The 16,567-nt window shown below is 59.3% G+C and overlaps 1 protein-coding gene across 22 annotated transcripts in view; it reads left to right on the top strand.

Moving 5' to 3' along the window:
• NRXN2 (neurexin 2) overlaps positions 1 to 16,567 on the top strand; it is a 94,089-nt gene that overhangs the window by 64,411 nt on the left and 13,111 nt on the right. For 12 of the 22 annotated variants that reach the window (XM_037053092.1, XM_037053089.1, XM_037053097.1 and 9 more), the window contains 4 exons: positions 3,730 to 3,911; positions 7,681 to 7,852; positions 12,074 to 12,163; positions 15,472 to 15,797. In XM_037053092.1, the coding sequence (XP_036908987.1) occupies positions 3,730 to 3,911; positions 7,681 to 7,852; positions 12,074 to 12,163; positions 15,472 to 15,797 (770 nt within the window). The remainder of the gene's footprint in view (positions 1 to 3,729; positions 3,912 to 7,680; positions 7,853 to 12,073; positions 12,164 to 15,471; positions 15,798 to 16,567) is intronic. The other 10 variants (XM_037053107.1, XM_037053099.1, XM_037053098.1 and 7 more) reach the window with 1 other exon arrangement.

Below are 16,567 nucleotides of genomic sequence, written 5' to 3'. Positions count from 1 at the left end.
CTTTCTGTTCTCTTGTGATTCTAGATCTACAAGGAGATTTCTGTCATGGCTCATGTTGCTGCAGGAGGATGGGCAGCTGGAGGGTCTGCACATGCAGTTTTAACCACGGGAGCATTGCGCACGGGGTGTTTACACGGGATAATTGTGTTGTTTGGGTCTGGGTTAGCTAACCATCACTAATGGTTGGCCGTTTTTCTCTAGCGCGCAGGTGTGTGGGAACTCCATGGAAGACTCTTGATCGTTTAGAGTGTTTTACTGGATCAGTGACTTTCTGGGTCTAGGAGGCTTTGAAGGGACTCTGTTGGGTGTGGGCAGAAGGTGCCAGCGCTAGGCCCTTGGGTGGAGGACCAGAGCGCTTCTGTCTTGGGCCTCAAGGGTGTGCGGCAGCCCCGAACTATGATGCGTGATGTCGCTCACCAGAGGCTTCCTGGGGAGATCAAAACCAGTGGTCTGGACCACTCCAGCGCAACACCTGCGTCTTGGCTTAGGCCCCTCTTGACTCCGTAGCCCCTTCCAGAACCTTCCCGAGGTTCTAGATGTGGCGTGGAGACCTGGATGTCCTATCTCTGTGCCTCCCCCTAGGACTCTGTCTGGTGGTCAGGGCAGAGGACAGCCTGCGGGGCCAGAGGCGAGAGGCCCCGGAGGCCCAGGAGGGTCCCACCAGGGGCACTTGGCAGAACACTGTCCGTGCCCCCCCAGTCCAGCTGTCCTCTCTACCTGACTTCTGCACCCTCTGGCGGGATCTTGGCGCTGGGGAGAGAAATGTCTCTCCAGGGTAATTACTGCCGCCCCAGCCCCATAAACCATTCATCCTTCATGTCCTCGGCCCTGGAAGTATGTCTCTCCACTGGATCTTTCCCTGCCCCCAGTGTAATAAATGCCCTTAGGCTTTTACAGGTTCGCCCAGCTTAATCAACTGGCTGCATTGTGGGACCAGTTGGGTCATAAATCCCCGGGGAGGCCTGGCTCTGGAGCTGGGAAATGGGGAGGCCGTGGGCAGGTGGCCCATGCGCCCTGGGTCTCAGGGGCGGGACCATGCGCCCTCCTGCCCTGCATGTGCCAGCCCCTGCCCTCGCCGCCCACCCCGCCTTTGTGTGCTCACCGCCAGGGTGCCGGGTGCTTCGTGTCTCCTGTGGGGGGGTCTGCCTCTCCAGGCCAGGTCTTTGTGTGCAGCTTGGTGCGTCTCTGCCTGTGTGTTGGTGTGGGGCCTGCAGGTGTGTCACCAGGCATGTGTGTTGTGGGGCCTGGGGCTCGCAGTGCTGACTCCAACTCTGGTCCTTTGGGCCTCACTGCCCAGTGGGACATCTGACTGCCTGCCCCTCAGGCCCTCCCTGGGCTCAGGCAGGGCTTGCCCCAGGGTAGTGTGCAGTGTGGGCTCCCAGAGGGGTTGAGTGAGGAGAAAGAGCCTCCTTCCCCCTTGACCTGGGAGATTGGGAGCAGGCCCCAAGTAGATGGCATTTCCATTGCTGGTTTGAGGGCCCAAGAAGCCCCATAAGCCCTTCCTTCGTCTCCCTGGGAGACCCCGGAGCCCAGGGGATGAAGAGGTAGCAGTCTCTGGTGAGGGAGGTCGAGGGGTTGTGGAGGAAGGTCAGCATCTTAGCTCCCCTGTTCCTCTCCAGCCCCAAATTTGGCCACGCGGTTGTGAGTAAGTGGAGGGAGTAGGGAGGACCCTGGGTATTACGGTTGCCATGGAAACAGCTGATTTTCCAGAGTGCTGCATTGGGAGTGGAGGGACTCACTACTGGTGGAAGTGTACCCTACTTCTGGCCTTCAGGCCCTGCCCTCTCCAGGCAGGTGGCCCACCCTGGGTGGGGGTGCAGCTCCCTCTGTACCCTGCTCCCATCCAGCTCTCCACCCTAGTCTTGGGGGCGTCTCGTGCTGAGGAATCAACTCTCAGCACTGGCCCTTCAGTGGGATAGAGTAGGAGGGGTGCCTTACCCCTTCGGTGAGAGGTGTGAGAGGTGCTTTCTGGGCACGCACTGTGGGAAGATGTCAGTTATTAGACGTCAAGGTGGTTGGTTCTCTCACCCCTGTCCTGCCCCCGGGATCCTCTCTCCTCTCTGGCCCTGCCTGAGGAGATGGAGGGCATCGCCACAGCTCTCTGGGGGGCAGCTCCTGCTGCCCCTAAGCCCAGGGCGCTGCTGGCCCCACTGCGTCGCCAGGACCCAGGCTACAGCTGGCCCTCCTCAGCCCTCCCTGGGACAGAAGATGGTGCCTCCCTCCAAAGCTCTTGGGAGTCCGCTCTTTTGGGGGTCCCTGGGAACTTCCTGGGCTAGAGCCCCCTATCCCTCAACTATGTTGCCTGGCTACAGGGGGGCTGCTGAGCCCCTGGGGGGAGAGACCTGGAGGTGCTTGAGGGGCCCAGCCCGAGTGCTAGCAGCTGGGCTACCACCTTGGCAGAGCAGGTCTGCTCCTCCCCCCCCCAACCCAGAGCCCAGCTCCTGGACCAGGTTTTCCATCCCACCCAGAGCTCTGCCACCTCCCAGGCCCCACTTTTCTCCCAGTCTACTCCAGGCTTTTGCCCTCTGGCCCCATCTGCCCCTCTCTTTCTCTCTGGACAAATCCCCCTTGAACCCCTCTCCCCCCCAAGAAATGCTTTGAGAGGAGTCATTAGTAGCTAATTATTTAATTAAGCATTTTATGACTCTCATCTGCTCCATTTGGGTTCTAAAGAATGCAGGATTGTTGTCTCCCTTCTCTGAAGGCCCCAGAGCACGGGTCCTCCAGGCCTTCTGCATAAGGCTCCCTTCCTGGAGACTGGGTGACCAGCCCCCCACCCGCTACCCCTAGGGAACCCAGTCCGCTGCAGGAGGGAACATGGAGACTAATGGGGTCTATTTTGGGGCTGAGATCGTTAGGGACCTCACACCCGCCCCCGGCAGCCTGATGGAGAAGAGGAGACGGGAGAGAGGTGGGGGGGGCAGGGGGAAGGAGCCTTCATCTCGGGCTCCCACTCTCCTGCTTTCTCTCACCTACACCCCTCTCTGTCCCTCTCTGTCCATCTGTCTCTCTGCCTTCTTCTTCCTCTGGCTGTCAGTCTCAGCCGCCTCCCCAACTCCCATGTCTGTCTCTTCTTTTCTGGGCAGGGCTCCAAGACCCCCTTGTTTGGGGACCCAGGCAGCCCCCTAGTTGTGAGTAGAAGCAGGGACTGCTGGGCAGACTGGGACCAGGATTTAGAGGGGCTGGGTGAGGTGGGGGCAGGTGTTGGAAGGGGGCCAGCCTAGTGCAGTGAGTCAGGATGGAACGCAGCCCCTGCTGCTCCTCCTGCCCTCGCCTGGGGCTCCCTTTGCCGGGGCGCCTGCTGGGCTCTGGCCCCACTGAGGCACACACCTTGGATCTGTCCTCTCTGCCAGCCCTGGGAGAAGCTGAGTGGGTCAGGCTCAGGCCCCGTGGGTCCTCCCTGCCCCCAGAAGTCCTTCTGGTCCGCCTGCAACCTCTCTGTGGGCTCGCTGTCTCTGTCGCACTCCCTCTGTTACCTCTGTTCTGCTGTAATTAAGGCAGAGTTCTGGATGAGGCAGCTACGTCTGTCCCTGCGTGTGCACAGCTCTCACCCGGGCACCCGCCTGCCAACCAGCTCCCGGGACTGCAGCGCCTGGGGCTGCTGTGGGCACCCAGGCTGCGGCTCCTCGCCCTGAACGTGGGGTCCCAGTGCTCTCGTCCTGGCCCTGGGGGCCTGCTGGTCTGCCCTCCTGATGTCACGTCTCCCTCTCCCTTTCCTTCTCTCCACAGCCGGGACCACATACATCTTTGGGAAGGGGGGAGCGCTCATCACCTACACGTGGCCCCCCAATGACCGGCCGAGCACGAGGATGGACCGCCTGGCCGTGGGCTTCAGCACGCACCAGCGGAGCGCTGTGCTGGTGCGGGTGGACAGCGCCTCGGGCCTCGGAGACTACCTGCAGCTGCATATCGTAAGGACCCAGGGCCCTGGCCTCTGACACTCCAGCCCCTTTACCCCAAACCCAACCCATCCCTCCATTGCCGTGGGGTCAGCCCCTCAAATCTTCCCCTTGAGCAAAGCCCTTGGAACCTCTGTTCCCCGATTCCTGGAGTTTCAGTAGCTCTGCCTCTGCGACCCCTTCCCTTCCTGGTTATTCATGAGACCCCCAGAGTCACCCTGCTGATTGGAAGTGCCCCGTGCTGCACTCCTAGAGGCCACCTGTGTCTTCTGACCTTTCCAAATGCAGTTAAGGGCCTCCTTGAGTCTTCCAGGCCATTTCGCAGCCTTCAGAAATATCCCCAAGTCAGTGGCTGCCCTGGGCTGCTGCCTGTTCACTCCTAGAATGCCCGTGGCGGCCTCTGTGTCCTGCACCTGTCCCTGCCGCCCTCCTTCCTCCTCTCTGTCCCAAGCAGCCCACCCTAGTGCTTTGCATCATATTCAAATTCTCACCCTGCCTCTGCCCCGCCTTTGACCTCTGTTTCTATGACCTTTGCTTTCCCAGCCGCCTCTGAGCCTGCCACCCCTACAGACCCTCTGGCTGTGCTCACTCTGCTTTGACCTCTAGACCCAGCGCCACATCTCCACCTTGACCTCTGGCCCCCACTCTGCCTTTCTCTGCCCACCTCCTCCCAGGGCCTGCTTCCTCTCTCCACCTCCACTCCTTCCCAGTGCCTCCCTCGGGGCCTCCTGCCATGCCCGCCACTCCTGTCCTCATGGTTTTCACCCTAGACCGAGTTTTCAGGCAAGCCCTGTTCTTCTCCTGCTCTTTCCCGTCTCTGGTTCTGACCTATACTCTTCCCTGTGGCCTCTGGCCTGGCTTCTTTTTGTTTTTGCGCTCAGCCTCTCCCCTGTCTCCTCCCCATGGCTTCAGCCCTGGGGCTCTGACCTTAGTCTCTTTTTCCACCTATACAGCCCTTTACTGCCCCTCCTTTCCGTGCCCACAGCCCCCACACTGACCCGGCCAGGACCCCCGAGCTGGGAGCGGGGAGCAGGCAGGCCAGGCTCTGTGTGCTGGAAAGGTCCACGAGGGAGTCCCAGGGCTTTAAGGGCAGCAGGGAAGCCAAGGAGCAGGTTTATTTGGGCTCCTGCCATCCCCATCTGATTAGGGCGGTGGCTACTGGACCCGCTTTACACAGCAGCTTCCTAGGGTCCCATGGCCGCACACCCTTCCCCCAACACCAGGGAGCAAAGGAGGGAGGTGTGAGGAGAGATGTCCTGTGGGCAGAGTGGAGCTGCAGTGGAAGTGGCAGCTATTGGGTGCTGCGCGGGAGGAGAGCGGGCTGGGTGGGCAGAGGAAAGGGGTGCAGCGCGAAGAGTAGCCTGGGGAGACAGCCCCGGAGTTCCATGCCCGGGCAAGCGAGAGAGTGTGTGTGAGTGACCACGGGGGCATGGGGACTGTGTCAGGAGTGAGGGTGTGACCGTGGGGTACCATGAGGGATGAAGAAAAAGACTGTGTTTGTGGCAGGTATGTCGCTTCATATTTGCATTCCCTGGCGGAGTGCTGTCTGCTGTTGTTTCTGTCTCCTGGCCACACAGGGCAGGTGGGACTCTGCTTCTGTGCCCCTTTCTGGGACTAGGGGCTGCTATTCTTGCTCCCCAGTCCCCATGTGTGGGCCATGTGAGAGGCTATGTGTGGCTTTGGAGCGGGGAGCCTGGGCTTGGGTCCCAGCTCTGCCACTTCCTTGCTCTGCCTTTGTGCAGCCCCCTCCCCTCTCCGAGCCTCGGAGTTCTCATCTGTGTAGTGACATGACTGGAGGGCAGAAGGATGCTGGGAGGCTCAAACGAGACCGCGTACGTGAGGCACCTAGGACATCACCCGGCCCTTGGGCAGCACTCAGTGTCAGCTGATGCCCCTGTGTTGGCTGATGTCGTCTGTGGTCACCCCCCTGGATGTGCTGATCCACGTGCATTCTGTGTCTGCCTCTTGGACACCCTCTGTGTGTCTCTCTGCCTGTAGGTTTAGGGCAAGTGCCAAGGAGAAAGGGTAGGGGGAGCAGAGTGCTAGGAGAAGAGGTCTCCTTTCCCTTCCCATTAGTTGCCCCCACACCTTGCCTGGTGCAGGGTTATTGGTGCCTGGTGCCTGGTGCTGCTGAGGGCAGGGAGGAACGGGTGCCTGGTGCTCGGATGGGGAGCCCGATGAGGGTGGGGGCCCTGGAGGAAATGCAGGAGCCACCAGAGAAGGCCAGCTCCCGGGGGAGAGTTGGGCGCCAGATGGGCTGCAGGCCCTGGGGAGCAGCCCCCAAGCTCCCTCCCCCCTGGTGACACATCAGCTCCCACCACAGCGTCATTAGCAGCTCGCAGAGAGTGGGGAGGCGGCAGCAAAATAAGAGAAAAGCAATTTGACGTTTCTAATAAAGCGTCGCTCTACTTTGCCAAATTAATTTTGACTCCCATAATTATTTGCTGTAGGAGCGGCCGCGTTCTCCCCACCGCCGCCTAATGAGGTAATTGGGGAATTAGGAATTAATGACTTTAACAGAAGTGACAACCGACTTCACGTCGGGAGCAGCTCTGGGGAGCTGCCGCTCCCCCGGAGTACAGGGCTCTGAGCTCGGCTGCCTTCTGGGAAACCCAGGTGTCCTGCCTTCCGGCTGCCCTGGCTGGCCCTCTGCCTGCCCGGCTCCCAGGCTGCACTTGCTCCTTGACCACCTTCCCTGCCCAGCTGAGCCTCATGGGGAGAAACCCTCGGAGGCGTCCAAGGGGCTGACACTCTGCTAGGTGATGTTACTACTAACAATAGTGCTGAGGAGCAGCGGCTGTTCCCCTCACGTTCGTGGGAGCAGACGAGCACTCAGATCCTGAGATGTTGTCAGCAGTGGGTGGGGGATGGGTGGGGCTTGCTAGTACTTTGTTAGGCAGGCCCAGCCTCAGTTTCCCTGCTTTACTGCCTCTGAGGAGAGATGCTGCATGCGTGCATGGTTCTCTGTGTGTGCACGCGCGGCTTTCCCAGGTTCTAGGAGAACTGGACCCACAGGTGGGGATGGGATGGGGTGTAGGTTTCCAAGTGAGCCACAGCTGCACATCCCACTCCCCAACTCTCCAGTCCCCAATCACTGCCACATCTGTGAGCTGCCCTATCCCCACCCCCAGTGCCATGAAGCTGCTCATATCCATCGGGTGTAGGAGGTGGTTCCAGATGCCCAGGGAGGATGGGAACAGTCTTTCAGGAAGACCCCGGGAGTGCAGTGTGTTCTGTGATGGTCTGGTTCTCATGACCGCGTGACCCAGGGGGCCCGAGTGAGCCTGTGCCGGTGTCTCCCCACCCCCCTCCCCAGCCATTTGAGTCTGTCTCCCAAGACCAGCTGGCAGAGGGGAGAGAGCCTTGGCTTTGAAGTCAGACCAATGAAGGTTTAATCTGGGGTTCCTTTCTTATGAGCTGTGAGATTTGGGGATGCTTCTTAACTTCCTGAGCTTCGGTTTCCTCCTCAGTGAAACGGGGTGCTGCAGGCTTCCTGAGAGGGTTGTGTGGGGATGAAGAGAGTATGTGTGGACTGCGCCCGGAGAGAGCCTGGCACGTCTCGGGCAGGCTCTCCCTGATCTGCATCTTGGGTGGCCCTGCAGGGCTCCCCATGCAGGGCCTCTCTGGAGCCTGGGCTGGGCCCAGCGAAAGCGTGACCCAGAGAGGTGTGTTGGGAAGCTGTGACATGCCCTGGGGCTGGGCCAGTGGTGATCGCGGGTAGATTGCTAGGAGTGAACAGTTGCTCCCTCCCAGTCACTGACCTCTAGTTTTCTGTCTTCAGGACCAGGGCACTGTGGGGGTGATCTTTAATGTGGGCACGGACGACATCACCATCGATGAGCCCAATGCCATCGTGAGTGACGGCAAATACCATGTGGTGCGCTTCACTAGAAGTGGTGGCAATGCCACCCTGCAGGTGGACAGCTGGCCAGTCAATGAGCGGTACCCAGCAGGTAGGTGACCCGGGTGCGTGGAGGAAGTGTGGCTTGGGGCTGGGATAAGGATGGGCGTGGCTAAAGAAAACCAGTGGGATTTGCAGGGCTGGCCTCTGTAGGGCTGGGTAGATGTGGTCCTTGGAGTGTGGGAACTGGGAGGCAGAGGGCGGGGCTGAGCTGTAAGGCCAGGGTCCAGTTTGGGGCCGAGGGAGAAGAGGAGAAAGGGTAGGAGCAGAGAGACACAACTGAGGAGAGGATGAGTTCAGAGCTCAGGCACAGGTGGGAATGGAGAGGCAGATGCAGAAATCAAGGAGGGAAGATTCGGAAATAACCCAAAACATATCTTGGCAAGTAGGTGGAGCTGTTCTCAAGGACAGAACCAAGGTACAAACCGAGGTCCTTACAAAGAGCAAATCAAAGATCCATATCAGAGATCTAGATAAAGGAAGAGAAGTAACCATGGAGACCCAGAGACAAGGGACCCCAGTGTCTCAGAGGGTAAGGGAGAGAGAGGCAGTTGAAAAGAGTGAAAAAAATAAGGTCGAGTGCATGCAACAAACTGTTATTGACCACCTACTAGGTATCAGGTCCTGTGCTAGGCCCTGGGGACACAGAGGTGATTGGGACACAGCCCCTGCTGGCAGGGAGTCCACAGTGTTGGTAGGGAGAGGCAAGCACAGTAGTGCAAACGGACCCAGTTCAGTGGTGTGACAGCCGTGGTGGCCAAGGACAAACCAAGGTTTGAGGAGCACAGAGGGGCAGGGTTGAGGACGTGGAAGAAATGAGGAAGCCGAGCTGAGACTCTGTAAGATACGGAGGGAGGCAGAGAAAGAGCCTTAGAAAGAGAGTGGGCCAGAGGAGCCGCGATGGAGAGGCACGGAAACAGTCCCCGAGACACCAGCAGAGGCAGAGGCGGCTCCTGGAGTGATGCTGAGAGACTTGGAGACGCTATCACGCAGACACAGCCAGCGAGAAGAGGGGTGGACAGAGCCTCTGTGCGGAAGATTAAGAGGGAGGGGAACCGGAGCCACTGCAGGGAAACAGAAACAGGACGTGGCGATGTGGGCTCAGAGACACTGCAGTCGTGTACCTGGGGGCTGACTGAGAAGCAGAGAGCATGCACGGCCCCAGTCCCTCTCTTAGCTAGAAATGACAGTTGAGGAGGAGGCAGAGAAGTTGCCCCACGCTGACCAAGAAGAGTGAGGGCAGAAAGACAGTGAAAGGTGCAGGTGTGCAAACCCTCATGGGCTCGCTTAGGCTGGAAGAAAGGTGCCCGTGTGGGCTCACATCTCACAGAGCCTGTACCCAGACCTTCTCGGGCAGTGCCCAGGCCTGGAGGGCCACATGGCCCACTAATGAACACAGAGGCCGATGGACACATGGGCCAACCCCAGACACCCAGATGGCTGCAAACACCTATTCTTCTGGTCAGACAGACACGAGAGATAAAAGCCCTGGCAAGGACCCCAGCCTACACCAGGGCCCGGGGCGTGTGTGAGGCCGCTCAGACGCACAGGCGTACCTATGCTGAGTCCCACGCGTGCACAGATGCTGACAGGCCAGGTGGTATGGGTGCGATTGCTCTGTGGGCAGCAGACCTCTCTGTCTCCCTCTTAGCTGCATGCCCACCAGAGGGGTCTTCATAGCAGTGCGCACACCAGGCTTCGCTGGACGGGGCTGGACTGCAGTGGGGATGTGGCATGAAGGCCTCACCACGTGGAGTCACAGCTCAGATCCTGAGTTTCTCCCCACAGAGTCCAGCAGGCCAGAGGCAAGGCTGGAGGAGTCACGCCTGCCCTCCCCTGCTCGGGGACCCCGTCTGGGCGGAGTGGCAAAGACTGCTGGTGCCCCCTCACCGGCAAACAGAGGAACCCGAGGGCCCGGTGGCCACCTGTGTGCACTGTGAGCAGGTCCTCTGCGGAAGTTGAGTGTCACCCTGAGCCACAGCAGCAGGCTAGGTTAGCAGCAGGCCAGGTTGGCAGCATGCGTGGGAGGAGAGCCCCGGTGCCCGGATGCTCAGGGAGCCCAGAGACAGAGCCCAGGGACCTCGAGTCGGCAGGACCTGCTTGCAGTCCGGGATCTCCTCCTGGCGAGCTGTGTGGCCTTGCAGAGTCTTCTAGCCTCTCTGAATCCCAGCGCCCACCTCTGAAAGTGGGCCTAATACCCGCCTCATGGCTGTCCTGTGAGAATTTCTGAGATAAGCCAAGGCAATCGCTAGAATGGCATGGCGTAGAGGAGGGGTTCAGCAAAGAGCATTTGTTAGAATCCTTATGAGCGCATTGAGGCAGATGTACGTCCTTCCTTTCCTCTCGGGACACGCATGGGCAAATACACAGACACGCGTGCACACACACACACAAGTACCCCAGCGCAGGTAGGTCCCTGAATGCCTCCTGCCCCTCTGCCGCTGCATGTGAACTTCCCCTCCCTCCCTTCCCTGCCTGACTCCTCCTCTCCTCCTTCAGTGTCTTCTTTGGCCCCTCCCACCCCTACCATGACCCCCAGGATGGGGTGTCCTGTGTTACCTGTAACAGAACACCGAACACTACTAGTTACTTGCCAGTCTTCCCAGCTTGGCCGGGGCTCGTGTTGGGCCAGGACCAGGCCTTCATCTTTCCATCTCTCATGCCCAGCACCAGGAACACAGCAGGCACTCAAGAAATGTTTGTTGAGTGACTAAACAAATGATTCATTTTTGACTGAAACACGAGTGACCTGAATATGTAGGGAAGGCAGTGTCTTGTGGCCTCATCATCGCCGTGCACACGTGTGGTGGGCTTGTTCAAGGGGGGTGTCTGTAGGCAGGCCCAGGCCCAGGTCCGGGCATTACTGGGCAGGCGAGCGCAGCCGTGCAGTGGGAGATGAGAGGGAAAGCCTTCCGCCACCCAAAGTGTGTGTTACTGAGTAGTATGTAAGTGGTTTCCAAGGGAAGAGTGGCCAGACTCCCAAAGGAAATCGTTGCCATTTCTACGGCTGCCTACTGTGATCGCCTTGAGCCCACAGTGAGGGAGGAGCATACAGAACTCCTGGGCACACGGACAAACTTCTGTCCACAGACGCACACACGCGCACACACACCCTCCTTCCCTGTCTGCGGGGCCTGCAGAATGGCAAGTGGAGAGAGGGACAGGTGCACATCCGGGTGACCAGCTGAGAATCGAGAGCGTGTGGGTTAGGGAGTGTGGGGGCAGAGCCTGAAGGAGAAAGGCTTGTGAGTGAGAGGGGTCAGGAGCTGGGCTGGGCCCACAGGGCAGAGAGGAGAGGGGACCTGAGCAGAGAGGAGCCTGAAGGTCTCAGAGCGGAGCTGTGGCGGGGGAGGAGAGCCGGGTGCCGCCAGACAGAGGAGGACTGAGGGCGCCAGCAGGGAGGGGACACTGGCTGGAGGAAGGGGTGGAAGAGGAGGTGAAATGGCGTAGAGATCCTGGAGAGAAGGGAAGAGGGGTGGGTGGAGCTGCTGGGTGACAGTCCAGCTGCCACTCCAGGCACCGCACTGGGAGGTCACCGCAGTGGTGCTGGTAGACAGGAGCAGCAACCAGGGTGAGAGGCCTGGAGTGCCCACAGTGAGGGCAGCGCTGGGCTTGGGGGCCTTCAGGGCGGGGCTGGAGGGTTCAAGGTGGAAGTTGGTGGTGGGGTCAGGGCTGTGGGGTGGCGTGGGAGGTGAGGGGAAAGCTGGGAGTTGAGCAAGGAAGGCAAAGGGATCCGAGACCAGCTTGGAGAAGTGGTTTTTAAATCTCACTGTTAAATGAGTGTGTCGGGCCATCCCCCCCCTAAATGCCGCATAAACCCCTGCTTAACCTGCCCCTCCCACTTCTAAACCACCCTCTAAATGCAGTAACCAGCTGGGCCGCAGAGGCTGCCCACCCCCGAACTTAAACCTGCTAAATGCCCCTCCCGCCTGCTGCCCCACTCTGGGGTTGGGAAGGAAGAGGGCCCACAGCCTGAGCACAGACAGACCTATTTAACCTCTGACCTTTGACCTTCCAGCTGCCTTTTCTGTCATTTCCCTTTCCTTTTCTTCTCTGTCCATGTCTTTTTCTTTGGGTCACTCCTGCCCCCAGGGTGGGGCTGGCTCAGGCTAGGAGCCTAGGGGAGGAGGCGGGGACCGGGGACCGGGGACCTGGCGTTGCCCCTCCCGCCTCGGGTGGGCCTCGCCCCTGTCCGTTGGATGTTGCTGCTTCTCTGAGTCTCCTTTGGACTTCGCCGCCTGAGAAACCTACTGTCTCTCTAAACTTCTCCAAGGACACTTTGATAACGAGCGCCTGGCGATTGCTAGACAGAGAATCCCCTACCGGCTCGGTCGAGTAGTAGATGAGTGGCTGCTCGACAAAGGTAACTAACCAGAACTAACTAACCAACTAGTTAACTTAAACACGATCTTAAAGGTGCAGAGCTCTCTCCTCCCACCCACGCCTTCCCCGTTGCCCACCCCAGAGAAGGGACCATTGTCCCGCCAGGAGGCCCCCTTTCCCTCCGTAGTCAAGGATCTGTGCCTTGTAGGTGGCGGTTCGGGGCAGGGGCGGGGTTTTCCTACGAGAGTTCTCGTCTCTTTCTAAGCCCGAAACAGGACTGGGACAATCTGAGATTCCTGGACCACCGCGTGAAGCAGACTGGAGGGCAGGAGGGGGGTGGTGGTCAGCTCAGAGGTTTCGTAAAGGGCCAGTCAAGGGCCAGCCAAGGGCAACAGGGCGTGAGAAGCAGGAAGGCTTTGGGGCGCAGGAAATGCTGATTCTAGGATCCAGAGAAGGGTAGGAAGACTTCATCTGAAGAGAAAAGGAAACAGTGGGGGCCTCAGGTCCTACTGGAAAAGCCGCCCCCCAGGGGAGTGGCTGTAGGACCACGTCTGCAGTAGGCCCACCATGGCCCAGAAAGCTCCTCAGAAGTAGCTGGGCTGGAGGCGGGGAGTGAGGGGAGAGGGCAGGAGGGAGCCACCCCCTGGGGTGTCTGAAGACAGAACACTTGCTCTCAGGAGAGGCCGTGTGGTGAGGCGCTGCTGGGTATGAGGGAGAAGGCCACTTGTCACCAAGGGAAGTTGGGGCCAAGGGCAAAGCCATCCCATTCCCTTTGGAGAGGGGGCGAGCTCTGTACCTCTAAGGCTAAACTCTAGGGGGGAAGTATAACTGTTAAACCTCCATCTAACCAGCTGATAACTGTGCTTTTAAATGTCCACTGGGGCCTCCCCCAACTAAAACCCCCAAACGCCACTTCCAGCCCCCACACAGCCAGCGGGGACTAAACTTGCTGATAACCAGATGTGATAAATTCGGAACAGGACAAAAAGTTAAAGGGACTGTAACAGACATCGCTAAAACCTACAGCCCCCAGCCACACTGGGTGGCTCTCTCCAGCGGGGCGAACTTTAACCCTTTGAGGAGTTCATGGCAGGTGGGGCCAGAGGGGCCAAGTTTGCTAACCCACGTAGCTTCCTCTTCTTTACCCACCTCCCTCTCCCGGAATTAGAGAGGCCAAGGGAGCAGCTTGGGCTGAGGCTGGGACAACTTGGGACCCCAGGGGGTAGGGGGAGCAGGACAGGCCTTATGGGTGGTGGGGGAGGCAGAGCAGGACTTGTGGTCCAGACTGGGGAAGAGCTCAGCCCGGTGACGGGAACCCTGGCTGTCCTCCCCCAGCCGCGTGGTTACTACACCTGCTCTTCCGGGCGCTAATTCCTCTTTTGTGAAGTGAAGCATTGGGCTCAATATTCTAGTATTTCCCCAACTGTGGAAGGAGGAACTGACCTGTTACGTGTCTTAGTCAAGAGGGTCAACACCTTCCTGAGCCTCAGTACCCTTCTGGAGAGGAAGGGACAGGGAGGCCCTCTCAGCCTCTCTCACAAGGGGTTGCTGTGAGGACGAATGCAGTAAGGAGCCGGAGAGTACTGGGGAACAGGCTTGGCATCCTTGGAGGGATTATTTTACTGTCAGCACCTGGCGTATGGTAGGTGCTCAATAAATATTTATTGAATGAATCCATTTTTCAGTTCCAAAATATGTCCTGTGAAGCATGAGTCCCATGAGATGCTTCACAGTCAAGGGACTTGTGAAGTGAGCTTGGGAGCTGCTGAATCCCATCTCTTCCTGTGTGGAGAGGCACGGGGACATTGGTTTTCTAAAGGCTCTGGGAAGTCCCAGGAGAAGGGAACCTGTTGTTTGTGAAATGTTTCCTTCCCAAACCTGTTTGGCTGCTATGAACCTTCTTGCGCCACTTATTAGTACCCAGCTTGCGGGGCCCAGCCCCACCCCCACTTATTAGTGCCCAGCCCCCCGATCGTGAGATGGAGGTGCTGCTCCAGGGCTGAGGGGGGTGCTGGAGAAGGGGGGAGGCCACTGGAGGGGCCGTGCAGACGTAGGGAGGCTGGGCTTTGGCTGGAGGCCAGGCAGGAGAAGGGTGGGTGTCCCAGGAATGTGTGTTTCAAAAGAGAGTGTGGGTTTCACAAGTTGGACTGTCCTCAGCCCAGGTTTTAGGGGCGGGGCTTCCAAGCACCTAACTCTAAACCAGATTTAACGAGGCACTAACCAGAGGCTAACAAGGGCTAAGCCAGGTCTTAAACCCCCCCAGAGCCAGCAGCTGAAGGCCCAGAGGAGCAGGGGGCAGCATAGTAGGTCTGCGCCCCTCCCTCCCCAAAATAAGCAACACCAAAACCAAAGTTAAATCTAAACTTAAACATAATAAATATTTTTTCTAAAAACCAAACCAAAGCAACAAACTCAGAGGGTTAAACCGACCCCCAGATCCATTAAAACCAAACAGAACAGCAAAAACCCACCCAGGTGGGAATTCGGAGGTGTAACTGCTGAGTGAGGAGTGAGACTGGAGCTGGAGCGCTTTTGTTTTCGGCTGTCAGTGAGCGAAGAAAGGTCCCTTTAACGTTTTCCAGCTCTGTGCTTGCACATCCGGGGCCTGGGGGGGGGGCGGGGCGGGGCGGGGGGGTGCGAGGGAGGCCTCTGCCCTCCAAGGCCTGATGCCTGGGCGTTGTGGGGCCTGGAGGGGAGGAGGAGAGTGGGGAGCCTGGCCAGAGGTCAGAGGGCCTTGTGGTGGCCGGGAGGGCAGAGTGAGGTCCTCGAGGCTTCCCCCACCCTCGCACTGTCCTCCTCCCATGCACTGTCCTGTCCGTCCCTTGGCCTCGCCTCCCTCTCTGCCTGACACGCACTGACCCCCGGCCTGGTGGTCGCCTTCTCTGTCTCTGCTTCTGTGTGTGCTCTACCTGCTGCTTCTGAGTGCTCCGTGGCTTGGAGCTGGGTATGGGGCGCTTGGGGGAGCAGGGGGCGAAGATGGGGATCAAACTGAGGGAAGGGAAAGGAGGGGGGTGTGATGCCCCTGGAGCAGGCGAGGAGAGGGGATAGGAAGGTCGGAGGCATGAGCATGGTGGGCAGAGCGGGGAGCTGGCCCCTTCCCAGCCCATGTGTGCCCTGGGGACCTTCTCCCCTGGGGTCCCCACTTGGCTGAGTTGGGGCCTGTGGCTGATAAGGACTTTCCCTTTGGTGTCTGCCCCTTCCTCGTTTCTCCCCCCCCCCTACTCACTGGTTTTCACCTTGACTCCTCTTCCCTCCTCTGGCTCTTCTCCATTCTCCCCATTCTTTTCTGGTCTTCCCCCACTGCCTGTCCCTCTGTCTGTCACCCTTGCCCATTCCCCTCCCCGCCAGGCCGCCAGCTGACCATCTTCAACAGCCAGGCTGCCATCAAGATCGGGGGCCGGGATCAGGGCCGCCCCTTCCAGGGCCAGGTGTCTGGCCTCTACTACAATGGGCTCAAGGTGCTGGCGCTGGCCGCCGAGAGCGACCCCAACGTGAGGACCGAGGGCCACCTGCGCCTAGTGGGGGAGGGGCCGTCTGTGCTGCTCAGTGCGGAGACCACGGCCACCACCCTGCTGGCGGACATGGCCACCACCATCATGGAGACCACCACCACCATGGCCACTACAACCACACGCCGGGGCCGCTCCCCAACGCTGAGGGACAGTACCACCCAGGTGAGGGCCCTCCAGCGTTGGGTGGGGGACTGGACTGATGTCTTCATGGTGGGATCTTGGAGGCTGCTGTCCTCATCATGGTGATGGTTCAGACACGGTGGGCAAGGTCTCCTTTCACGAAGTGTCTTTCGCTCTGATGACCCCAGATGTGGAGGTGGCCACCATTTCCAGGGGGCCATTCTCAGAGTTGAGGGGCAGTTTGGTACCCCAGCTGGACCAGGGAGGACCACCCCACCCAAGGGAGGAAGTCTGGACTCGGGGTGAGGCTGCAGTGATGTCCCTGCCCATTGCATAACGAAAGCCGTGCTCAGTGCTGCGTGGGCAGCAAGCAGGAGACAGACGGAACCAGGATGGCATTGCTCTGGGCATGGCACAGAGGTGACAGCAGTGGAGGCGCTGGAGGTTTAGCCGGTGGTGGCGCCCTTGTCTGGGGACTGGTGGAGGCTTAGAGCAACCTCCTCCTGATGGTTGGAGTCCCTGCAGTGGGAACGCGAGTCCAGTCCCTTGCTGTCACAAGTCCTGTGACCTCGAGCGGGCACCACCGTGTAGCAGGCCCCAGTGTCCCCTGTGGGTGTCCATGCAGACAGTCCCCTGGTGCCTTATCCTCCCCTGGGGTCTGCCCCACTTGTGCAGGTGCCTTCCCTGGGTCCGGACAAGCCCAGGATTTGAGTTTATCTTCCCTTTACCCAGAGGAACACCAGAAGGGGCCATACCTGGAGAATGAAACCCTCCTGGGGCAGGGCAGGCCTGGCTTCCCTGGTGGGTGAAAA

This window comes from Sturnira hondurensis, unplaced genomic scaffold (genome assembly GCF_014824575.4).
Source record: "Sturnira hondurensis isolate 20B ecotype Veracruz unplaced genomic scaffold, ASM1482457v3 Scaffold0007797, whole genome shotgun sequence".
NCBI lineage: Eukaryota > Metazoa > Chordata > Mammalia > Chiroptera > Phyllostomidae > Sturnira > Sturnira hondurensis.
The sequence above is the reverse complement of the archived record's forward strand: the minus strand, read 5'-3'. Positions and strand labels throughout refer to the sequence as shown.